The sequence below is a fragment of the Sinohyriopsis cumingii genome, chromosome 11 (assembly GCF_028554795.1).
Source record: "Sinohyriopsis cumingii isolate HCF-2022 chromosome 11, ASM2855479v2, whole genome shotgun sequence".
Taxonomy (NCBI): domain Eukaryota; kingdom Metazoa; phylum Mollusca; class Bivalvia; order Unionida; family Unionidae; genus Sinohyriopsis; species Sinohyriopsis cumingii.
Window position 1 is genome coordinate 96,331,092 of NC_142971.1, and position 27,262 is coordinate 96,358,353.

General features: G+C 35.9%; 1 protein-coding gene across 2 annotated transcripts; it reads right to left on the reverse strand.

Moving 5' to 3' along the window:
- Positions 1 to 27,262, reverse strand: LOC149789068 (uncharacterized). 2 transcript variants are annotated; one of them, XR_016424298.1, is made up of 4 exons: positions 26,688 to 27,262; positions 8,685 to 8,861; positions 2,777 to 2,888; positions 1 to 2,383 (listed from the first exon to the last, which is right to left on the reverse strand). XR_016424298.1 is itself a non-coding variant. In XM_089975251.1 (4 exons), the coding sequence occupies exons 1-4, from the start codon at positions 26,764 to 26,766 to the stop codon at positions 2,108 to 2,110; spliced, it is 624 nt and encodes a 207-aa protein (XP_089831377.1). In that variant the 5' UTR covers positions 26,767 to 27,259; the 3' UTR covers positions 1 to 2,107. The 2 variants fall into 2 exon arrangements, 1 of the variants encoding a protein (XP_089831377.1); XM_089975251.1 differs by having other exon boundaries at positions 1 to 2,363; positions 26,688 to 27,259.

The window sequence follows — 27,262 nt, forward strand, 5'->3', positions numbered from 1 at the left end:
CAATACTCAAATGTTTTTATTGTATTTTAAACAAACTTGGAATATATACAATTTATCGTTCATAAACATAATAAAAGTATAAAAAATACAAATATAAAATAAAAATATAAAATACCCGTGAAATATAAGTAAAAGGTGAGAACTATGAGTGTGGAGCACGTTGACATCTGTGTCATATTTTTAAATCTAACTATACATATTCTGTGTTACTTAGAAATCGATGATAATGCAAATTTACTACAAGTCTGATGATGCTAAGTTTACTAAACCCTGATATAAAAATATTCTAAATCTTGATACCGAAAATATGCTAAACCCTGATCATACCGTAAATATGCTAAACCCTGATATTAAACTATGCTAAACCCCGATGAAACCGAAAATATGCTAAAATCCCGATGGTACTAAAATATATCCTACAATCCTGATACTATGAAAATATTCTAAAATAAAAAGGATCTCAAAAATATGACATGCTCCATTTCAGGTTTAGATATTTGCAGGTATAGGTTTCGAATCCTTCAAATATTTCAAGTCAATGGTGTCCTAAAAACTGCTACTCATTATTGTACTGAAATGAATAATTGGATATGTCATGATTTTAAATACTTAGCTGATAAACTTTCAACGATTTCGCTAGTTTCATTAGTTCATCTAAAAATGAAAAAGAGCTAAATATATAATTATAGAATTTTACATCAAGATGATACCAATAACACATGTTCTATAATGTTTATCTTTGTATGGCTTATATATATATATATATATATATATATATATATATATATATATATATATATATATATATAACGTACTAATCTGTGTTTACCTTCTTTTGATCACATCGTCTTAATGATATACTGATATACCAATGTAATTTTTTCATTAGTTCATTGGCAAGGATACAATGGAGCCAATGTTTCTGACTAGATAGGAAATAGGAAACAATGATCTTCCATACTTTAAAAATGGGGTCTTATCAGTAAGATTCAGTTGTTCAATTTATATAAAACTTGGCAAAATTCGGGAAGACACCAACTTTAATATATTTTAACACTAATAACTTTTCTTTTCAGGTGTTTTTGCACAATGTTTTTAGATATTGTAATCTTTCATTATATACAGGATACATTTTGGACGCCGATAAGATCAAGACCATGAGATATATATCAATCCAAAATGTTAAACTCTAGTATAAACAAATTTAGGTCCCATCCTTCTTTGTTGAGTACAGGACGCAAAATGTTACTTGGCCGAATCGAAATGTTCCATCGATAGCTCATGTACACTAGTTGTCAAGGTGTGGTCACGATACTATTGGACGGACGAGAGTTGCCAAAAGATGTAGCGTCTATCAATGTAATTGCTCAAAATAATTTTAACCAAGAAATGTTTGTTTAAAAGTTATTGCAATAACGTTAATAGTGAATATGATGGTAATTTTCAGAATTTTTCATTTGGCAAATATTGCGAATAAGTTTATTTTGTAATAAGTGATTTTTTTAATTGTTAATTTAACTTCAGTACGGATAAAATATCAAAATGCTGCTTGGTCATGTTAATAACTCTTGAGAGAGTCAGACTTTACACTGTTATACCAGTTATTAGCGTTATATATATTTAGCAAATCGCATGTCTTAAATATACTTGTCAACCTGAAACCGAAAATAAACTCAACAGATGGAGAGATAAAATCCCTAACAGTATAGATAAAAACTCAATAGAACTTTGAATCCTGAATCAGTTTTGCTCCACCAATTTAAGACATTTTTTCTGAAGAAATAAAAGTTGTTTACAGAACCCATGGTTCGGATTTATACTACAATTATCGTTGTACATCTGTTAAGTGCTACAATTCATGTCCGACTCAGATAACACATATGAATAATAAACAGCAGCATACTATTCATTGTACTCTTGAAATTATTAATTTCTTTTATAATAAATCCTGCAAAAAGTAAAAACATACAAAATAAAGATAATTTTAGTACAGAATTAAGATTATTCAGACAGGCTCTATTGATATTAACAACAACGAATTCTTTGTTATTCAATTATTTAAATGTTTCTTTCATTTCTGCCGCTCATGAATCTGGTAGCCGTTTCATTAACAGTTGTGTCCGGACAGAGCAGAATTAATCTCCTCATATGCTGGCGGGTATATATCAGGTTTGATTATTTGAATTTCGTTGTATGGAGGCGGGGGATAGCTTACGTTTGCATAATGCATGACTGTGCTGGAAACTGTGGAGACGGTTGCAGTAGTACTAGTGTTACTTCCGTAAATTTGAGACGATTGTTCAGTGCATGCCGTCCTATTTATGTTGGTATGTTGTACTCCTTGGAGCATTAACCGCCTCCGTCTGCAAAAACACAATACATACTGTTGGGGGTTTACAATTTTAAAAACTCTCGCACACGAACACACATAAACTCGTGCCGTAATAATTGTTTGATGTGCATTGTTGCATGTACCTGCTTCTTTGTGGATTTTGTATTGTAAAGAGATAGCTAAAAACATTAAGGCACAAATATACAAGAAATCAACCTGGAATGAAAAAGTACTGCATAGGAAGAGATAAAATAATTACTTTTTCATCCATGCTGTCACCCAAATGCTCACAAAAAACATAAAAATCATAACTCCAATAACAATTCTAAAAAAGAGAGATAAAATATTTACCTTTTCATCCAAACTGCCATGCAGACGCTCACAAAAATGGTGAAAATCAAAACTCCAACAACAAATCCGAGAAAGGAGGGATAAAATAATTACCTTTTCATCCAAACCGTCACACAGACGCTCATTAAAATGATGAAAATCAAAACTCCAACAACAATCCCTGCAATGTCTAGTTCGCTTAGCGTCGATTGATAAACTGGGGAATCTGGAAAGAAAGTAAAAGAAATCGCGGAAAATCAACGAATGCTGAGAAATTGGTTTAAGATTTCATTTTTCATATCAAAACTTGAAGCCACTTGTAGCATACTGCCATCTTGACGTATTATCGGAAGGTTAGATTAAAAACATCACAAATCCCGTTGATTACTACCTTCAAATGAAAAGTACACGCACTTACTGCGCCGTATTATGCATCGTGTAAGTCACAAATTGTGGAAAAGAAATCGAGAAAGTTTCCCTATACAAGTGCTAACAGGAGCACCATAAACGGTACAATCGTCATTTAAGGCTACTTTACTGAAACCATTGTTTCTTTTCCAGTCTCGGCGATCTAGACCTTTAACAACAAAATCGACAGTCTGTTTGTTTCAAATGCATATCATCCGCCACGTTTGACCAACAGTTGTAGCAGAGAACAGGATTTATTTTGTTTACAGTTTTATAATCTACATTCCTGAAAGATGACCTATTAACCACCAAAAACATAGGTATCTTTCTTGTTTCAGATGCGTGCGTTATATATATATATATATATATATATATATATATATATATATATATATATATATATATATATATATATATATATATATGTATGCATGTATATATATAATTTGCATAATGTATTATTCATTTATTTATTTATTTAATTATATGGTATCGATAATTGTATTTTGGACTTGACCGAGTTCAGAATGAAGTCAATTTTACACCTGACCTGAATCATTGAATTTTCTCGCCTATAAACAACTAAGGCATACCTAATATTTTCTCTATGAGTACGCGATTAAAATTAGAATTATTAATAAAAGATGTAAACTTCTTTATCCTGGTCTTAGTCAAGAACATTTTGTCTTCAATGTTCTTTATTATAAGTTTAGTAATAGACCTTCTAATTATGACTGGAATGACATAGTCCATTAGGTAATAGCGTTTTTTATTTATAGAAAATGCTAAATGAGACCTGGTGTCAGGATAAGGTCAATATAATCTTGTTACTGGAAAAAGATATTTATAAGTCCCTGAAAGATCTGAGCTAAATAAGTTGTATTATTGTCTCTGGAATTACAATGTGTTCAAAGTACCATTGTTGCAAAATGCGAGTCTAAATGTATAGTAAAATTTCAAGTAAAGATATATTGCTGGATTGAATTATTGTGATTCAACAAAAGACTGCTGGTCCATTACTACGACACGGGCCATCCAATGCAAATCAATACTTCCAGCGTTGGATTTATTGAGAAATATCACTCAAGTGTTCGAAAGTCTCCGATTATTTTGGTTTGGTTTCTCAATACCGTAAGTTATTTTTAAACTTGTTCAGTAAAAATTCAGATCCCTATTTCCTATTCAGGAAGTGTTTTACTCCTTGAAAAAGGATAAATTGCCCCAACTTGCCAGAAAATATGATCATCTTAAAGAGAAAAAGAAACTTTTTTTTAACAAAGCTAGAAATAAAAATAATATTTTGGTCCAATATTTGTCAGAAGCGAACGTTTTGGATAAAAGTGCTTTGGATTTATTTACCATGTCTTTCTGACTCTAACTGGTACGTTATGGAACTGAAATTAAAATACATTAAAATCAAGTTGAGAAAGCTTCAGCTTCACGAGTAACAAATTTAGATGAAAAAATAGAAATTGGAGAAACAAGTGCAATTGTAGAAAGATGAGAGAAAGAGTCAAATGCAATAACAATTGCATATGATGGAAGGAGAGGATACGAATGTTGACTATCGTAAATGAAAATGCAATGTGAAAAAGAAGATGGACAAATACAAAGAAAAAGAGTAAAGGAAGAACGGGAATTTTAATATACATTAAAACAATTAGAGCTGGAAATTGAAAGAAAAACACCTCCAATTTACACACAAATTCAGGTTGATGTTACTAACAATATTAAGTTAGTATCTCCTTTTAAGGGAAAAAAAGTAGATACTATTTTCTTCATTTTGGAAAAATTGCTGAAAGTTTGAAACGGTTAAGGGAGCAATGCACCATGTTATTACAAAGTGTACATTTTGGCATCTACACATCCCTCTCAGTACAACACGGTCCTGGTTATGATCTGGTTAAGGAATGTAAACTGTTATTAGTTGGTACCTGCGATTTATCGACTAATGTTATAGGACCTAAACAAACGAAACTGGATATGCTCATTGCGAATTTCCAAGAGAAAAGGAGCCATTATTTGATATATAATTGTTAGCCAAAGAATGTTGGTCAAGATTATGAAAATCTCAGTCAACTCATATTAGTTGAAGAGTTCAAGACTTGAGTCCATATTGACGTTAATACTTACCTAGATTAACACACGGTCGAACGTTTAGCAAATGCTGCTCGTAAAGATAAAAAGTTTTCCTTAGCTCATAAAGTTTCTGTTAAAACTGATCAAATACATTTTATCTTCCTCTGTGTACCCAATGCAAGACGAAAGGGCACATTATTTCTGATTGCTACAAACTGAAAAATACGCAAAACAAATCAAGACGGACCTATTCCAATTGTTCTTATTTCAAAGATGTCAAGGTCATGGCCATGCACTGAAAGCAATACATTTGTTGGGCAAAATAAACACCAGCCTGATATTTGTATGGAGATTTATAAACCATTCATGTCTATGGGAAACATAAGCTTTCCAAAGTCTTTTATTCTTAGTTACCTTGCCTTTCCCTGAGAAGTCTTCCATCTAATGAGAGTGTCCCTCCTATTCAGGAAGTATAGTGCGGCTTTGTTAATGTTCCTCTCCATTATGCAAATTTGTCATCAGGTTTAGTATCATGACCCGTGACAGTCGTAATTGTGTCGTCTTTACCCATCGAGGGTATTCATTTATTACTAGGCAGTAACATAGCTAGGGATAAGGTAGTGTTACTCAAATTGTAACTGGCAGGCTTTGTTTTGATCAGAAAGTAAATCCTATTGAAAATAAAATCCATGATTTATACCGAGCTTGTGAGGTTACTAGAGAAACGGCAAATAAAGCTGTTTAGAATAATGGTGATAAATCAGGAAATTATTCCTTTGGTCGATGGATGCATTGGTCAGGCTTTTGAAGAGGTCACTTTTGCTCCTTGTTTGTATCAACTGAAATGTATTGATCACAGTGATCTTCATTTTACTAATCATTCTTTTTATTGTAATCAAGGTGACAAACGACAAGCACTTGTCGTCGAACAGGGAAAATATCCTACGTTCTGCTATTTGTTTCCAATGGACATTAGTGAAACTGAAACCAAAGAAGCACCTATTTGATACGTTGTTAAAAATGGGGAACTTATGAGAAAATGTAGACCACCTGATGTGTGTGTTGGTGATGACTTGTCATTGAGCTATCACATTGTAGTTCCGATGTCGTATATAAAGGAAATTCTTAGTTTAATCCATGAAATTTCTTAGGCTGGTCATTTAGGGATCATTAAGTGTTATCACAAGATCTTGAATTATTTATTTTGGCCAAAAATTAAAATGTATGTTTGTAAATACTGCAGACTTTGTCGTACTTGTCAAATGGTAGGAAAACCCAATCATAAGATACCTAAGGCTCATATGCAACCTATTCGTACAATTGTTGACTACAATATGTGCTCTACTAGGAATCCCAAAGGCAATTTCTTTGAGAAATACAAACAATAAAACAATAGTAAATGCTTCGAGAATTGTTTTTACTCAGTTTGGCCTGCCCAAACCTGTGCAATCCTATCAAGGGTCAAATTTTATGTCTGGAATTTTCCAGAAAGTTATGCATGAATTAGGCATCAAGCATCCAAATCAAAAAGAATATTAAGGTCCCACAAAACTACAATGGAGAGAACTTTTCAGTTCTATCCCTCTAGCTCATTCTTCAAATTTGTCTCCAAATTATATATTTTGGTTCTTACAAAGTTAGAAAGAAAAGGAATTGCAATAGTAGTACTCCGGTTATATAAATATGTTATATGAGTACCAATATTCCGCGAGATCATTTTGCTAGCAACTCATTAAATAATTTACCGATTTACGTTATTTCTTTTCTGTTGTTCCCGCCTACATATCGTGACAGTTAATGCGTGACCATTGATAGGATATTTGGTAAAATGCGTAGAGATTAAGCTTTCGTCATAATATGAAGTTTGTAAGAATTATTCCTTGTCACTTGTCCCTCAGACCATCCAGATACCCATAATAGATATGAATCCACATGCTCATAGTGGAAATGGATATATATGCCCATAATGAAAATGAATCTATGGTACCTTCTATAGAAGTGTCTCCAACGAAACGGCTTTGGGACTTGTGGGCTAAAGTCAAACACAGGCAACAACTATTCCAAGAAGCATAGAAGGTCAAAGACTAGAGGCATGCTTATCGTTGTAAGATGACAGTGATTTGTAACATTTAACTCAGACATCCATCAGTAGGTACAAAACTAATGGCGTTCAATAAATTGTGTCATAAATTGCACTTGGCAGTAAGTCGATAAGGGTAATATTTATCAAAAACACGACAACATAGAACGGCTGGACAGTGTTTAGTTCAGCATAGCATACGTAACAAGCTTGACAGACATCCATTAAAAACTACAAGACTAGCAGCGTTCACAAATTACATCAAACATTATACCCAAGTCTAACGTACTTAGTAAGGTTAATAACTAGAGCTAAACCTTTCACTGCTCAATACAAGCATCATTTAAATGTGTGTATCATAAGCAATCAACGGCATCCATGAACATTCATGCGTAACTCAGAAAGGACAAAAAACTCTAACTTCGTTTTTATAGAAGTGTTGCATTATTACGAGCAATAACTCGACTATATCTGCATTGTACAATAACCCTCTCTTAATTTTCATTGTAGTATTATATCATTATGAGCAATAACTCTTAATGGAATTTGCATTTCAGTGTTATATCAGTATGAGCAATAACTCTAGACGTAATATTGGATTTCAGTGTTATATTAGTATGAGCAATAATTCTATACGTAATTTGGATTTCAGTGTTATATCCGTATTAGCAATAACTCTATACGTAATTTGCATTTCAGTTTTATATCAGTATAAGCAATAACTCTATACGTAATTTACATTTCAGTGTTTAATCAGTATGAGCAATAACTCTATACGTAATTTGCAATTGAGTGTTAAACAGTATTAGCAATAACTCAAACTTAATTTGCATTGAAGTTTTATATCAATATGAGCAATAGCTAACTAAATGTGCATATCAGTGTTATATCAGTATGACCAATGATGATGATGACGAGGACACCGACGATGATGATGATAGGTACACGAGTTTACAGAAATAACTTTAAAACTGCTAAATTGGGTACATCCTCAAATTGTGACATGATCTGGTAACAGGTGAAATTCTAATAAATGGGACAAAATATCAAGAATAAAATCACGGTGTACAAGCTAATTTACATTACTGAAAAATAAATTTCCTCGACTTTCTTTATCATTCGATCATAGAATGTTTGAATAGAAATATATATTTTTGCAAATAATCCAAGCAATGAATTTCTTTTATTGTAATAATGTGTAACACGTACTTACTGATGTTAGTATTTCTTAATATGCAGGTCGTTAGTACACAAGTTGAAATAAAATCAAAATGCCGATACGGTCTGTTGGCAAATTGTGTAATCATCCGACAAGATGGAAAAGACGGACTGGCGGATATGGCAAATTGTGTACTCATCCCATGAGATGGAAAAAACAGACTGACATATACACTTTTCCAGCATTCTTTCCGTATTCCTTGGAAGAAAATCAAATGTGCATAATAATCTACATACTGTAACAGGTACAGCTGCCTCTGCTCCAGATGTTCCCGTCCGTACAATAGAGTTCATCCCCGCTTGAGCTGCAGCCACTGTCACAAACGTAAGTGCAATTTGAACCCTTTTCTCGACTGCACCCACTGTCAACATGGCCATTTGTTATGAAATACGGACAAAGCGCACTCGATGTAACTAAGCAAATGCAAAAGATAGAATACATTGTTACATTATTAATATATATATATATATATATATATATATATATATATATATATATATATATATATATATATATATATATATGTATATATATTTGTGTGTGTGTGTGTGTCTGTCTGTGTGTCTATATGAACCTTTACAGTAATTGCCATTCAAAGGACAATAAAGATTACATAAGTAGTCTTTCTGGTTAAAGCGTATTTTCTCTATTCAGACTACCTCTGCTATTTCTACAATTTGATATAAATTATGCGAGAAGTTGCGGCATGAAGAAAACAATTCGCATTCTCGCAACGTATCGGTCACTTCTTTCATAAATAGCCGAGATGAACCGAACGACAGCCATTTTCATACATTCGAGGTACGATTCGTAGTATCGACCTCGAAGTTGCGAATAAGATAATAACTAGTCAACTGGATATGCTCTCCTATCTAGCATGTCAAACAGCTATCCAGTTGCAATAGAAGAGTGTCAAGCTCACTTCATACTTGAACTAAAAGAGCTGATTTTTGTTGTTGTACTAAGAATCAGCATCCACTTCAGAGCTTTCTAAATTAAGATATTTTAAGAACGTAGTATTTACAATGCATTGTAAATGTAGCAAGATAATGGTTATATCGTATGTAAATAGGCTGATTTGTGTGTTGTTTTGTCGTGTATAACGCAATCATTTTCACTATCAAAGATGTTATTATATGCACTCAATTATGTGCAAATATAACATTTCATGCTTTCCAATATGCTCTTTAACAACATCTGTACTGCACGCAGGCTTTAGTAAAATATTATGCAATATGTGTCACAAAATTGAAAAGTAACAGCCACAAGCTTTTTGCATAATTTCTAAAATTATGCAAATTAGGCAAGCTTTAGTTATTACACATCCTGCATGTGATACGACTTGTATGTTCTTTATGAAAAACAATTATTTCTACACAGCAATTAGTTTACAATTATTCTTATTAAATAAATTTGCATTAGAACCCTAGGAGATTTAATAAGCTACCAAATTATTTACATACGAGCTACATAACCGTGCAATTTGATACTTATTTCAGAACTGTATATCACGGCTTCTGGTGGATTACTCTCTCTCTATAATATATATATATATATATATATATATATATATATATATATATATATATATATATATATATATATATATATATATATGCCAAGTACTCCTCGATAGTGGAACGATTTTTATGGCGCTTATTTAATTATTTTAGATAAATAGCACAATGGATAATCCACGGCATTTTATCTTGCTGAATTAATACGCCACCATCCCCTATATAACTTTCACCAACAGACATCTTAAGCGATTGAATGAGCTCTGCTGTTGAAAGAACTAGCGAACATTTATGTATGACCTTCACGTTTACACACTCCTAATGACATTTGTCAGATCAATAAAACTTTGCTTTTTTACTCAATAAACTTTCCAGAGGCTCGGTAGTTATAGACAAATTTGAGCAAACGTTCCGATAAAATCTAACCATATGCAAGAATCGCGACAGTTGCTTTTCACTGATATGAACAGAGAATTCAGAGATTATATAGGCTTAACTTGACCATGTCCCACAACATTTTCTAAAAATGTTATACTAGTATTCAAAACTCAATTTTACTTCAATTAATTTTCAAATTTATCTCAATCAAGTGGACAAAGAATTTCTGAACAGTTCCTAGGTGATTTATAGTTTAATCGCTGCAAATAATGACGTCATCAATGCATGTATCACATCTATCTATGCAAGTTGTCATGTTCATTAAGCGCTGGAATGTTGAGGGGGGATTTTCCATTCCAAATGGTATATCTCTGTATTGGTAGTCTACCTGGAGTTACAAATTCCAAAATTTATTTGCTATATCAGTTAGTGGAATCTGCCAGAATCCTTTAACAGGTCAAACTTGGTAATATATTTTGCATTTCCTATTCTATCAGTACAGTCATCAATTCTTGGTATTGGAAATGAGTCATTTGGTGGCACTCTTCATTTCTGATATCATTGCACACACTTAAAGGCTGATCTATTTCGGCTCAAGGGCACACGGCAAACTCCAATTCATTTTTCTTGGTTCAATAAAGTCATTCTCCAACAAATATTAATTTTCAAACATTCCTGCTTGAGAGCATTCATCATATAAGTCTGCTGCTTTACGGGTTTAGAATCTACAATTTCAACATCATGGTAGATTTTATTTGTTCGATTTGGACTATCTGAGAATTAGTACTCATCTTTTCAAATTAGCTGCCTTAACTCATTATTTTCCTGTGGCTTTAGACGTGAACGTTTATTGTCCAATTTCTTTAATATTTCTGAATTTCGAAGACCGGTTTAACTAAAACCAATACAAAATGTTGAAACATCATCGTTTAATTCGTCACCGTGTCGAACAGGAACGGCAGATCTATTTCCGTTTCCGCATCCCAGGAGTATTGATGATATAATTTAGGTCACTTACTTCCTCTTCAAACTGTATAAGGATCATAATACCTAGAAGAGGACAGATAAGTATGCGCAAGAGAGACATACTTATGTCCAGGATGAATAGTTCTTACCCGTGTAGTTTTTTACGTGCCTTAACTTCCGTTTTGATTAGCAGACTGAAGCTTATGTGTTGCCATTTCAAATCTAAAAGATTAATGTCAGACTCCTGTCAAAAGTATTTTTTATATTAACAATTCCAATGGTCCATGGACAGTATACGTGTCCAAAGGATGGTTCAAAAGAACTATAACTGGCCAAATGAGAAACAAAATATAATCTACAATATTTGGAAAATCACTCAACATTTATGGCAAACAAAATGATGTAATATCTTGTCATAAGTCTTGATGACCCCTAAATGAAAAGTCAAATGTGTTTGATGGGATATACTAAGAATATACTCTCTATACGACTTAGAAATATCGCTGTTATAGCTTGCTGACCACTCGTTGCTAGTGGGTAACTACGGTGTCTCTAGTTTTTTGTATAAGGACACCTTTTTTAATAGAAAATAGCAAGGTGGTACCTCCTCATATTCAGCTTCGCTAATAACCCTCTAAAACAAACAGATATATGGATCTTTTTCCTGTTCAACGGCAAGTGATTGTTGTTTGTTACACTGATTAGACATAATAGAATGAGTAGTTAAAATGATCACAGTGATCAATACATTTTGACTGACAATTGACAGAAGCAAACGTAACCGCTTCAAAAGCCCAACTAATAAATATGCCTGCCAAAGGAATAATTTCCGGATCAACTTCGTTCTCGGGAGCTATTTTTTCCATGGCTCTAGTAAATGCAGAAACATGCAAAAACATGCTATAAACCAGGGATTTCATTTTCAACAGGATCAATCTTTTGATCTGAACAAAGTTACAAGTGGATTAACCACAACCTTATCTCCAGCTAAGTCATTATTTTGGGATAATAAACATGCTCAATGGGCAAAGAATTCACAGCGCCGATAGTCATTGGTGCAGAAGCCAAATCTATCACAAATTAGAATTATGGAGAGGAAGTATAATAAAACCACATATTCCCTGAATAAGAACACTTTCTGAAGAAGAAGACTTCTCAGACAACGGAAAGATACTTAATAGTAAAAGACTCACGTGTCCCTTAATATTTTAGTAGAAAAAGGATTGGTTGAATTATCAATAAATGATATATAACATTTCGATGTGCACGGTTCATAATTTTCAATAATAAAATCAGACTGCGGTTTGTTGACCCAACAAATTTGTTGCTTCCGGCACATGACCATGACCTTGACCTATGAGAACACGACATTTGGAAGAGGGCTGTCTTTATTTTGTTGCCTAATTTTGTTGTCTTAAAGCAGTCAGAAATAACATGCCCCAGTCTCTTGCAATAAGTACACGTATGAAGGTTTAAAGTTTTCTGATCAGTCTTATCAGACTTAAGATTCTTATCAGTTGTACCAGATTGAAATTTTAAAGTACACGTTGGAGGCCGTGTTTGTTTTTAACTATCAATTTCCTGTGATGAAAGCGTATTGACAAATGAAACTTTTGTGAGAAAAGGAATACTCGTCAGCTGTATGAGCAGTGTTTTCTACATTATCTATCTTGTGTTCATCAAGGTAAATTTTGACGTTACCATGGACACCGTTCTTTACCTCTTTGACTAATATGAGTTGTCTCAGTTTGTAATAATGTATTAACCTATTTTAGATGCACAACACATGTCAAATAATTGTTCATTTTCCTTGCTAACTTCCCCTTGTGTATTAGAGTATACAGATTGGTCTTAGTTCATATTTACACCTATCAAAAAATTGCTAGCGCGGCTGAATCATTTTCACTTATTGGACCTCAGAAGCAAATTGTAAAAGAAAGAGCCGACAACTTTCGTTTTGTACTTTGTACATATTTTGTAATTCATTCATTTCACTTTCAGATGTTGGCATATCGTGTCTGGCTAATTTCGTTTCCCTCTTTTAATAATTGCTAAAAATTGTGTACTTTATACAATTCAGGTTGATTTTTCAAATACACTGAAGCACCCATTTTGGTTCGCTGCTGTTTACTTTGAGTACAATTTATACAAGTACAATATCCAAAGATATTTTAGAAACAGTACATTAATGGAACAGAAATGTGACAGCAATTTTCCCTTTCTGCGAGTTTTAAGTGCAAATAACTTTACATCATTTACTCTTTCAGACGTTCATAATACATGTAAGGGATACATCCTCTTAAAGCAAATTGTGGTTACCAAAAGGAAGCGTTTTGAAATAATATAAAGAACGAATGCGCATTGAAACAACTTTTCCAGTTCTCTGGAATTGATGGATTGTGTTTTACTGTTGAACAAACTCGATTATGTTGTTCTGCTAGTGATGATCTGGATTTTGTTGGGTCATTGTCGTACTCTTTACATGTGATTTGAGCAGCTGAATCAATTGCACCCGTGTTTCTGTTCTGTCACTGATTTTGTGGAAACATAATGTTAGGAAAATATCAATTTGTTTTTAATTGAAAATATAAAGAAAGGAAATTCTAAGGAAATTCACTATGCCTGAATATAGTTATATATTCTTATTACCAGCTAAAGAAGATGTATGTTTATGTGTATGCCCTGTCACTTGCATGTTCTTTGATAAAGGGACCCCAGCTATGACCTGTGTTTCTTCTATCGCTTTCCTAACACTGGAGGGACCCCATCTATGACCTGTGTGTCTTCTATCTCTTTTCTAACACTGGACGGACCCCAGCTATGACCTGTGTGTCTTCTATCGCTTTCCTAACACTGGAGGGACCCTAGCTATGACCTGTGTGTCTTCTATCACTTTCCTAACACTGGAGGGACCCCATATATGAACCGTGTGTCTTCTATCGCTTTCCTAACACTGGAGGGACCCCAGCTATAACCCGTGTGTCTTCTATTGCTTTCCTAACACTGCAGGGACCCCATATATGACCTTTATTTCTTCTATCGCTTGCCTAACATTGTACCTAAATAGTTAAACGGGGTAAAATTGTAAAGCAGCTATTGTGTGACAATCGATTTATCCAGCTGGTGTGTGACAATCAATTTATCCAGCTGGTGTGTGACAATCAATTTAGCCATCTAGTGTGTGACAATCAATTTAGCCAGCTGGTGTGTGACAATTTAGCCGGTTGGTGTGTGACAATCAATTTAGCCAGCGGAAATAAGACTTCTTTGTCGTCTTGGCTTACTGCCTCTGATGCCCTTCGTTTCCTACCAAAACGTTCAGCTGCAATTTGATCTCGAATTTAGTCTTTGACTGCCTTGTAAATTGGTACATCTCTGATAGATATGCGATAGCACTTGACCTCGGTAGGCTTCTGTATGCTATTTTTATAGATCCTAGAGAGCATTAATCATAGGCTGAAACACTAAGAACTATTACGAATATTTCTCCTAAATAACTGTTTGAATGATCTGATGGTATTTTCAATTACTGCGTCTCTCACGTTCACGTGCGAATATCATGTTCATTCGTTTCCTTGTTTGAAAGTTTCATTTGTGACAGTGAAATCGTCGACATCGTTAACTTAATCCAAATGAATGAAATGTTTCGTTTAGTTCATCCACAAACAATATATTCAGATATTTAAAAACTCTATCCGGAACCCTCAAACACAGTCATTTGTTGAGCACACGATATAATTTAAATATACATAACAATTGTTCTAGAAATCGGCACCGCAAAGTAACTATTCTGTCTGGATTTTACAAGACGTTTTAAAGATTGTTTCACGGGTCGGAACAATACATGTTAGAGTTTTAAACATTGTTCTCAATTATTACTTCCCCACCTTTCCGCATGCGTAGACTAAACATTTGTTTAAACGCTCTGACGCAGTTTAATCGCTTGATGTTAAAGGAGGAAAGTTAAAGTGAAGGAGAGGCAAACAGGAGGCCCATGAGGGTGGGCTGCCAGAATAAATATTGAGTCGCTCTACCATCACAAACGAGTATGCCGTTTAAATGAACATATCGTGTTTGCGCTGAAATTCGTAATTCAGTAGGCAAGCATTCATTATTCGAGCAGCAGTGAGGGCGAACAACCTCTAATTGGTTCACATGTATTTTCGCAAATTAAGCCTTCTTGGGAATCACAAAAATCGTAAAAAAAATGCGATATTCAGCGTAAAACAACTCCGTCGATGACAAATTGGTTTACCTGTTATCGCTGATGTTTTTTTTTCTTCGATGCAACTTAAGGAAAAATGCGCGATTGTCGGTGACGCGTTGAGAGCGTCACCCTCCCTGTTGCTCAATTAAAAAATTGTTATACCAAATAATGGTACACCCGGAATCCTACACAGCTAGATTAGCACGAGAGCGACTAGAAGCAATCAAAAAATTTCTTCCTGTAAAAGATGAGTTCAAAAAAATTTACAATTACAACAAGAAGCTAAGGAAGGTTTCACAGAATCAACTAACTATTGTTTAAGCCTGTTACCACATCATTATCGCGTACTGCTCAACAACAAAATGTTGCGACAAGACTGTTGGCAGCCGCAGCTGAAGGATCCGCTGAAGCAGCTGCTAGGGCGGTCACTGCTATCAGGGGAGTTGCAGCAAGACCACACGAAGAGGTCGCAGATGCATCAGAAACACCACCTGGAGCCGAAGCTCCGCCGGAATACAAACCCGGTAAAGCAGAAATCAAGAAAGATAAGGCAAGCAATATTAGGATGAAAAATTACAATAACGCGGTTGATCTTGTAGGTGAATTTGATGATCGTGAAAACTACCTGGAGCCGGGTTCACCGCAGTCGACTTACGAACAATGGGAACGGTTGGTGTTTACTACACACAAAGATATTAGTCGGGTCACGGAAAAATACAAAAATGAATTTGAACAATTTAAGAAAGATGTTCAAGCAAGGAGAGTTGCAAGCCCTAATGTGACCGCAGATTTGTCAACGCCATTAAAAACACTATTAAAAACACCACCGATAACAACACAGCCGACTAGCACAAAAAAAAAATATCCGGCAAGGGTTTGGTAAGTGGTTTTATTCCTTGTCCTGATAGTATCTTTAATGACGTTTCGCGGTTAGAAGTCCTCATAGGAGGAAAACGAGCTGGGAATAACTCACCAGAAATAATTAATGAAGCAGCTGATATCTGTCGGCGATTGTTTCAAGGTGGTGTCATGGATCCTGGTATTTACCGAGAACTCGTTGACGAACTCGTTGATGATTACAGCGATTAAACAATAGTAAATAACATAACATGGTTATATATAACAGACATACACCTGTGCAGATCAGAGCAGTAAACTCACGATTACCAATTTATAGAGCAGCTTACGGAGACGGACTTGGTGATGTGACTTAAAGATTATTTGCAGGGTTAGCACCAAAATTTGGTCCTCTTGCAAAACAATTATCGATGAAAGCCATTAATATTGTTAGTGAAAAAGCTCCTGGTTTAATTGTTAGCGCTGCTGGTAAGGCGCTGTCGGCAATCAAAGAAAGACTAACGCGATTAATAAGACGAAAACCACCGGTGAAATTACCGAGTACCGAAAATATGCCCGCGGATGTTAGTAAGGTGATAAATGAAGCTGCAAATCAGAGACTAGCAGCGTTAATTGACCAGGAATCTGACGCACAAAAAATATAACAGCAAATTTGATAGCAGGAAGTGGACTTCGTGTGCGACGAAGATAATCACCATTTGGAAAAATACGCAATAGTATAAAATGTTCAAACGCATATCCGACCCAGCATTTAACATAGATGAGCCGGTCGAGCAAGATAACTCAGTTCGTGATTATCAATTTTTTTCCTATGATGCAGTCAAACCAGATAAACGAGGGCGTATCGAACTTCAAGTTCATGATACAAGTAGATATTTTCTACCTCATGAGGCTTTTATTGAAGTAGAGGGTAAACTTATAAAGACGAATAATAATAATTCGATGCCAATGACCGAGTTGGTTTTGTCAATAATGGGATTATGGCACTGTTTAGTAGCGCCGCTTGCATGATTGATGGAATAAATATCGAATTGATTCAAAGTGATGTTGATATTGCTACAACAATAATTGGTCTAGCAAGATACTCTGAATACTTTATAAGATCAGCTGGTCCATCAATGATGTTTGCTAAAGATACTACCGATAACGCTGACCATATTCAATATGTTATGAGACGACCAAAAATACACTCTGCCGCTGCTGATGACGCAGATATGGAGTCGGTGGTTACAAGTGTTAGCCCCAAATACAATTTAGGATTTGCAACACGCCGATTAATGTTGTCAGGAGCCAATAGGAATTTTTCGTGTGCGATTCCACTAATTCATATCTTTGGATTTTGCAGAGATTTTAGAAGGGTTATCTTTGGAGTTAAACAAACAATTATGCTTTACAGAAAAGAAAATGATAATGATGCGATCTGGCGAGGAGCTGGTGTTGTTGCTGATGGTGATGCTGATGCTGCTCATGCTGGCAAAGTAGAGATAACAAAACTTTCACTGTGGATGCCGGTATTAACTCCATCGATCACGGAAGAACCCCAATTACTTTATTTTATGAATCAGGGTGGTAAATCATTGTTATCGTGGTTAACAGTGACCGCAGACATCGCTCAAAGTTCTGCCGTGGGTTTGTTTACTTGGTATATAGCATCACAACAGGGTATTTCTGCGCCAGGACATATTTTTATTGCGCTGCAAGGTAAAAGCCCGGAAAATAGATCAAGGGGATCTAACTCTCGATCTTTTTTCTCAACTGTCTTGCACGAGTATTAATTATTTTGTTTTTATTCGTATTCTTCGGATAATGCTAATCTAATTTTTTCGATTGCACGGCAGAGAGGGACAAATTCATCTAGTTGCTGTTCTTCTATTGTAGCTAGTGATTTATATAACTCTGTATGGATTTTCTTTATAAATTTATACTGAGCAGGCAAAATATACCGACCTTCCAATTTAGCCTCATATAGTGCTTCAAAATCAGACATGATTTTTTTAGGATTTAATTCATTAGATATATTAATTCTGTTTTCTTCTAATTTTTTAATAGCAACAATCACATCATTGATATTTTCGTAATTCATTATTTATATAATTTATATTCAAAAGAAAAAAAAAAACACTAGCCTTGATGAACGGCTGTTGCGCAATGAAATCACCGTGATAAAATCAAGGGGAGAGAAATCCAAGATTGACTTTTACACAATCGTTGCAGAGTCTACATAGGAAAACGAAATCCAGCTATTAAACTTGTATGAAAAAGTTGATTTGGTTGTATTTTCTGCAACAGGTTGGACTGAACTCTGGTTAATACCGAAATTTCTGCCAGCCGCGTTCATTGACTGAAAATTCATCTTTTCGCCGGTCGCTATATTTAAAGATTGAACCACTCTCTTTCCAATGCTCTTAAACCGATCAGCTACTCCACGTGCAACATTCTCGCGTTGTGTGATAGCTTGTAGGTTAGAAAAGTTATTGCTAAGTTTTTGCCGTCAATATGATTGATCACAAGGCCGTCTTTGATCTCTCCAAAGAAACATTCGAATACAAACCTGTGATTTTAATATGTTCTTTTATTCCCAGCTTTGAACTTTAGATAACCAGCATTATTAACAGCACAAACTGTTTTTTTCGACCTACAATTTCTAATATCACCATTACGATTCGCTTCGTAATTCTCGATGACAGGGTGTCGTACAAATTCCTGGTTCATTTTATATAATAATGTTATTTGTCTAATTTATAATTTGCTTAATTTATAATTTGTCTGAAAACTTAGTTATATAATCGCGCTCACATTTCAACGCATCATGCTTATTTTTTTTGTTATACTATCTTTTAAGTTCACGGTATCTTTTCCCCCCGCAATTTGCGCATAACTGTATTTTACCCCTGACCCCAATACCACATTGCAGACACGGTATTGGTCCCAAACTCCCTATCCGAACACTTTGAAAATGTTTCCCGCAGAATTCTTTTCTGCAGGATTTGTTACAAGGAGTTACAGATCCTACCTTGAGCCACTTGCACTGATTGGTTTGAGACATTGTATATATATATATATTTCTTATTTAAATCTTTGTCTTAAATATAATATGGAAGAGTTTGAGAGATTATCTGCAATCAAGCCCCGGAAAGCTTCTAGATTTGATCTTGACAGACTAACCCCTGATTCGCGGAGGCAAGCCCTGACTGGTCTGTTTGATATTATCAGAGATGCCAAGGAAGAATTTCGTAATGATGGGGCATCTCACGTGTGGTCTACATTCAAAATTATACACGACGACGATGTCAAAGACGCTACAATGAGTGACGCACGAGCGAAAACAATTATCGATTACCTTAATCAGAAATATCATTTCAGAATAAAGTTTATTGTGCAAGCAGATTCCGATACGTGAATTATTCGTGCCAAACGTGACCCTGTCCTTGCTAATGGAAAAACTGCTCTGTTAAGTAAAGATTCCAAACCAGGAATGCTGACTGGGATTGATAAACCATATTACGCTCGAGCGTATCCTTTGACCGCGGTCATTTATGGAATCTATCAGCTAAATGATAGACATAATATTAATGATCTTGCCGCAATGAAATTTTCATAGCTGAATTGTGTAACCGAGCGAGTAATAGCACATTTTACAAATGCGAAGCGTAGAAACGGTTTAACTGATCTGCGACGTGAAAAAATAGAGAAGTGGGCTGAATCGGTTAAGGATACACGAGCGTCAATAAACGATGTCGCTGAGTTATCAAGTAAATTAAAATTTCCAATGGTAGTAAAAACGTTAACGGGGGAGGCTTTATATGAATCAGCGAATAAAGGAAAGGGAGCGCCAATTGAAATTATTGACCATAACGCTCACGCTTGGACCTCCGCGGTAACAATATTTCCACGAAATCGTGTTGTGAGATATTACTCGTCAGAGAGCTTTTGGAGTGGAATATTTGATGCTATCAGCCGAATAAGCAGAAACGACCCTGTGTCAGTGTGGTTGTTTAAAAGTTCCGAAGATGGCGAGTATGATCAGTTTGTAAGACCTAACGGCGAATTATATCGTAAAGAATCTCTCCACGAAGAAATGAGAAAACTCGCACAGAGATACACAGAAAATACTGAGCAATTATTAACTAATTGTTTTACAGTCCCGTCATTTGCTGCCCACGCCGCGAGAGAGAGAGAAATTCATGGAGACCAACACACGCTGAGTTCCTTGAAGATGTCCAGAATAGTTGTATCGAATACGGACACTTCGGTTTGTGGAACACCAAGTATAATATCGGCGAGATGATTTCCGTGGACATGACCGCGTGTTATCCTGGAAGTTTTCTTGGGATGGGCGAGTGCACCGGATATTTTAAAAGATTTGGTCATCCTTGTCATGAGATGGTAAGAGTATCAATTAATGGTCCATTACCTGATTTTTCCCTGACAGGATTTGCTCGTGTAACGTCGTTTGAATTCATTATGAATCTTCGTCCGATTTGTTATGTTTGGTTTGGCAGACACTTCTCGGAGAAACGTTGGGCGCCAATAGTGTTATTACGATATATGCTTGACAGTAAAATATTGATATCGTTGGTTGTCAGCGAAGTAATTATATCATATCGGTCGCAGACTTCGGTTTGGTTACCAACACCGGAGCGTATCAGTCTCGATGAAGTCATCGAAGAATGCAAACAGGAATATCCGGACCTGTCCGCGGATGTCATTGTTAATGATGCTTCTAATATTCTTAAGATTAAACTCAGCAACAGTGAAAAAACAGCAAAAGATCTCGGTAGAAGAATAATTGGTAAATTTACTCAGGGTGGTGCATATGATCATAAACGACATCACTCACGACTAATTATGGATGATGTTAAATTAAATTTTATAATTAATGATGCCACTGCGAGATGTGATGTGGTGTGATTTTGATTTTTAACGTAGCTTTAACAATTTTTCAGTCATATCGCTACGATGTCTGCAGTGTGGCAGTTTATAGTGATGTCTAGCACTGGGGCATCATGCCGCAGACATGTAGCATGATGTCCCACCCAGTCACATTATCCTGACACCGGGCCGACCAGTCCTAACACTAACCTCTTAATGCTGAGCGCCAAGCGAGGCAGCTGTTAGTACAGTTTTTGTAAGTCTTTGGTATGACTCGGCCGGGCCACTGCGAGAAATATACTTTGTGATCGGGAGGACGCTTACTTGTCTGACGGGAAAAAGTTGGGCACAATTGTTAGTTACATCAATGAAGAATCGCCTCAGTACACCCATTTAAGATCGTCGATGCTCGCTTATGTTTCTATAAATTTGCTATCGATGATAAATAGATCTCCTGACACTGCAGTTAGAGTTGCAACGGATTCATTTTATATCGATAAAAGATATTCAGAATTATTGGCTCGTTTCACAAGCAATGATGAATCATGGAGTTCATGGAGAATAAAAAAAGAAATGTTACATTGTTATTGTGAATCCGCTGATGTTGAGATCAAAGATAGTTATTGTAAATCAGAATTATCAGAAATGTCGAATGCACCATATGTGTATGATCCAGTATCCAGACATAAAACCGTTTATTTGAACGGGGCGGGAAGCTCTGGTAAGACAACTCGAGTAATCGAATTATTTCGACAGAATTCAGATATAATCATGCTAACACCAACACACAGACTGGCGCGGGAGATGAAATAATGAGGAGTCAATTCTAGTACTTATCACAGCTTTTTCAAATACAGCGGTGGTGTGTGGACTTCAGATCGAATGGGGGAGAAATATATTCCAAAGGTTATTATCTGGGATGAAATATGTACGGTACCGTTAGAAATATTAAAAACATTTCTCGATTGGTTATTAACAAAAAATAAAGCTGTGATAATGTGCGGCGATCACGGTCAGCCACCTCCGTTTGTTGGACCATCCCCACATTTGTGGTTAAAAGTTGCAGTTGTTTTAGGGTTTAACGCCATTTATCAGCACCCAATAGGCTATACATGGCGGCCAGTATTAATGGTGGAGGAAGAACCCGGGACAACCCCGGAAAGAACCACCGACCCACGAGAAGCAACTGGCAAGCTATTTCACATACCCACATTAGCCGAATCCGAAACTCGATCCCACGCAGACAGAGGTGAGATGTGGTTAAAAGATTTTGTTGATTATTACGAGGAGATAACTGATGATCATAGATCTCTCGATGCAGAATTAAAGGAATTAAAACATTAATCAGACTACAACCGAATCAAACTCAATGTGAAATAATGCGCAAGGTGATTTCAGAAACTTCTTTGAACGACATTTGGAAAACGTGGAGACCAAACGATTTAATAGTGGCAAGTAGAAAGATAGTCAGAGACACTTCAACAGCAGTTTTTTCAATTACACAAGAAAAAATTTTGCAACGTTGCCAGTGCCCTTGTGTTATAGACCAGCTGATTTGCGGTTACAGAATATTGACGTTGATATACCAGGACAGTCAGGGAGGAAGCAGAATCTTGTGTTGAATGATATTGTCGCAGTTGATATCAATGTTGTTGAAGATGCACTGCGCGCTGATAAGTTCCCGTGGACGCTAGGATACGCAATGACGATACATTCATCTCAAGGACTGACTATCTCTGATACAATTGTTTGGATCATTGATGATAGAATCGAGTGGTCAAACTTAGTTTACTTGGCTGTGTCCAGAGTCAGAAAAATATCTCAACTGCGAAGGATTATCTTGGATGAGTCAATGGCTGATGAAATTAATAATGAAAACAACAGTGATATAATCAGAAAAAAATTAGCTGGTTACAAACAGAGTGACAAAAAAAAAATAATCGAGAATTTGACCTTAATGTTGAATTTATCATGACACTGAAGCAACAGCAGAATAATCACTGTGCGAGCTGTAATTGTGTAATGTTATGGCAGCATTCGGATAAACATTCAAGACAATTCACCGTAGATAGAAAGGATAATCGTCTTGGTCATACACGTGAAAATGTGATGCTGACCTGTCTTGAGTGCAATCGACGTCGGGGTGCTAGTTAAGTGATGAAGGCGGTAATTGTGTGTCCTCAGGAATTACTTGTAATTGTTCACGTGTAAACCCACGTTGAGGAGCAGTCGAATCCAGCCTGTATATTGCTGGTCTACCAGTAGATCTAATTATGTTAGATATCTTGTGTGCAGTGATGCTCCAGATAGGATCAGTCGCTCTTTTTTTTTTTTTTTTAACTCTTTTTCAAGTTCACCTGGTTCATATAAATATCTCACAGTGACATCACCCAGTATTGGTTGTGCTGAAAAATCACGTCGTTGTGGTATATGTTTTTTGGATATTGCGTTAATAGGTTTCATGTTGGTTGTTCTAGTAATTTCATTATTTAATGCAGCTATCACGCTTGGTAATCTTGCGACCCATTCGCGTGATCTCTTGTCCTGAATGAATTCCTTCGCTTATTGATATCCAAATAACCGCTCAGCAAGTGTTCGATTAAATCGCTCAACAATTGCCTGATCACGATGAATTTCAGTATGTCCTCGTCTGATGTTGACATTATGTTGCTTCATCAGCGATGATACTGCACCCTGAAATTCTTTGCCAGGATCAACTTATAAGAGATATGGCCATCGTAGACCACCTCGTTGATAAATTCGTTCAAAAGCATTGGCTACTTCAGATGCTGTTTTAGTCGTTAACGGTTCTGCATCTTTGTATCTACTTGCAACATCAATTACATCTAACGCGTATTTATATGTTATCTGACGTCTTCGGATTTTAATAGTATCGTGTGGCAGAAATAATATGTCAGCCTGATGAACTTCATTTGGCACACTAACACTGAAATGCGCAAAGTGAATTTGTTTAGGCGGTGGTTGGTAAATTTGCCATATTGCCTGTTTGGATAACCAATTTTTAGCAGTATCACGTGTGACTTTCGCTGCTTCAGCGAGTTTACTAATTGCTGCGCTACCCCTTCAATATCCTCTTGGGGAATAATAAATCGACTCCATTTATAATTAATTACCAGCACCTAGCGCTAATTTACCTTTCATTGCGGATTTTATTAACCAACTAGCTAATTTTTCCTTGAGAGATTTATCAGTGATGGAATTTAAAAAACGTGAATTAATTTCACATCTGCGAGATGCCTATCTTGTAGATTTTTACTTTTATAAGCTACATCATGAGCATGACACGCCTTATCAATAGCGTTTATCGGATACTCACCTGGTTTTGGTTGATCTTGGTCATCAAATCTGATATCAAGTCTGGTTCCAGGGCCGCAGTAATTATATCCTGGAAGATGTTTTTCTCCTGGGTATTTAGCCCACGGAGTCCCAGGTAGTTTTCCTAATTTTGCTGCGATGTCACCCCCGTGTTGCTTTTTTTTTTTACTTGATTTTGGCTTTGACTTTGACTTTGGTTTTGGTTTTTCACCTGACTTGCCAGTGGAGATAAATTTAAATTTCTTCGTACCGCATCGTTCACACGTGCCCGTAATCGCAGATCTATTATTTTTTGTTGTAATGGTTGTTAGATTACTTGTTGGTGTGCGCGCCCTGCATTTCACACAATATAAATCCATATTCTTTTTATATATTTTCTAATGGAAATCACTGACTTTTCTGCAACAAGGAAACGAGAACCAGTTAAGCATCACACAGCGCTACCAAATTCTGTTCGTATGATTATTATAGGTCCATCTGGAAGTGGTAAGACGCAGTTGTTACTTAATTTAATAATGAAGTGGATGAGATGGGATAAACTATATCTGGTAGCACCATCTGTTGACGATCAGCGTTTTTATGATGTAATACAAGATTATAATGAAAAAGCAAAATCATTAAGCGGAGATGATGTTGAATTTCTAACTGACATCAATGAAGCGCCAAGTATTGATGATATTGATGGGTCAATTAACAATTTAGTTGTTTACGATGATATTATGCTGGATAAACAATCAAATCCTGCCAGGATATTTTCCAGAGGTAGACACAAAAACACAGATGTAATTTATGTAACCCAGCGGTATACACAAATTCCTAAAGTGATCAGGGACAACTGTAATATTCTTACTGTCTTTAACGGAGTTGATACTCACACGTTACGAAATATTCATCAGACCTGGTGTAGTGGTGATATGGACATAAATAAGTTTAGAAATTTCTTTAGTCGTGCTAAAATAAACCCACACGGATTTCGAATAGGGTTAGATAAAAGTTTTAATTCATAGCAGCAGGGAGGGCGACGCTCTCAACGCGTCACCGACAATCGCGCATTTTTCCTTAAGTTGTATCGAAGAAAAAAAAACCATCAGCGATAACAGGTAAACCAATTTGTCATCGACGGAGTTGTTTTACGCTGAATATCGCATTTTTTAAACGATTTTTGTGATTCGCCAGGAAGGCTTAATTTGCGAAAATACAGGTGAACCAATTAGAGGTTGTTCGCCCTCCCTGCTGCTATTCGATACGACCGCTCCGGTGGCCTCGGATGCGAGGCGGTTGGTTCGAACTCTGGCCGAGTTATACCAGAGATGTATAAAAATGGTACTAGCATCTGCCTCGCTTGGCGCTCAGCATTAAGAGATTAGTGTTAGGACTGGTCGGCCTGGTGTCAGGATAATGTGACTGGGTGTGACATATTGCTACATATCTGTGGCTAGACATCACTAAAAACTACCACACTGCAGACATCGTAGCGATATGACTGAATTTTTTTAAATTCACACACACACACACACACACACACACACTCACATCTTAATCGAACAAAAATGCTAAAACTTTAATCATTATCGATCAAACGAGTTTGATTTTCTTCTTGCAATTTTATAGTCGTCTTTTCAGTTAGTGTATGTGTGTAGTCTGAGGTTATAGTTTAATTTAGAATTAGTTATTATACTTAATGTCAACCTTTACGCATTTTATCGAACTTTATTAAACGCATGAAAAAGTAAACATCTGACCAGGAAACTGTATTTTATGCATTAAAAAAAACCCCTCACAAACGGTAGCGTCTGTTAGTCAACCAGTCACGTGCAATCTACGCGTGCCAATGGACAAAACCAGCACACATCATTTGTATGACCCTCTTGGACTCGGAACCAGATTTATAATGCTATACGAGTCAGATATGTGGTACAGTGGATATATAATTTTTTGTCAACATCAAGATTGCATCCAGCATCTTTTCATCAGTGTGGGGTCGCAAAAAGAAAAATGTTTCTGTTTAATAATTCACTTGCAAATATGTACAGCAGGCCTTCTCGACAAACTCAGACAAAGATAAGACCCATGATTACAATGGAGTACAATAAAATGGTACTTACAACAGGTACCGCTTTTCATCCACACAATCCACGGAAGTAGAACATACGTCAAAATATCCACTGATAATACGAACTTCATTTTTTTAAATTACCAACAAATATCAATATCTTGTCACCGTGAAGAATGAGGTTTGTCAAGTTGAGCAGGAAACACAATTAAGTTTATTCCAGTAGATAAACATTTCTGAAACCAGTGACCGCATTTAACCTGCATCAGGGACTGTATATAACACATGGATTGGAATTCCCGACAGTTCACGATGAATATGCTTATCTCGTGCTACGACATGTATACTGAACTGCGTGGTCCCGCTGCCTTCCTACGCATGTAAAACCTGTATCTATCTGTTCGAGAGACAAGTAGCGTTGTTTACGTTGTAGATGAAAGTCAAACTATTCGCATGGAAAGATGCCCACATACAAACATTACCTGTACTGGTAATATTGTGACGAGACCTGTATTAATCAATTGGACTTTTCTTGCATTTTTTCTCCATTCTTAGATCGTATATATTGGCGGCAATTTCACGTACATGTGTTCATACCTGTATAGTTATCTACGTTATTTTTTTATT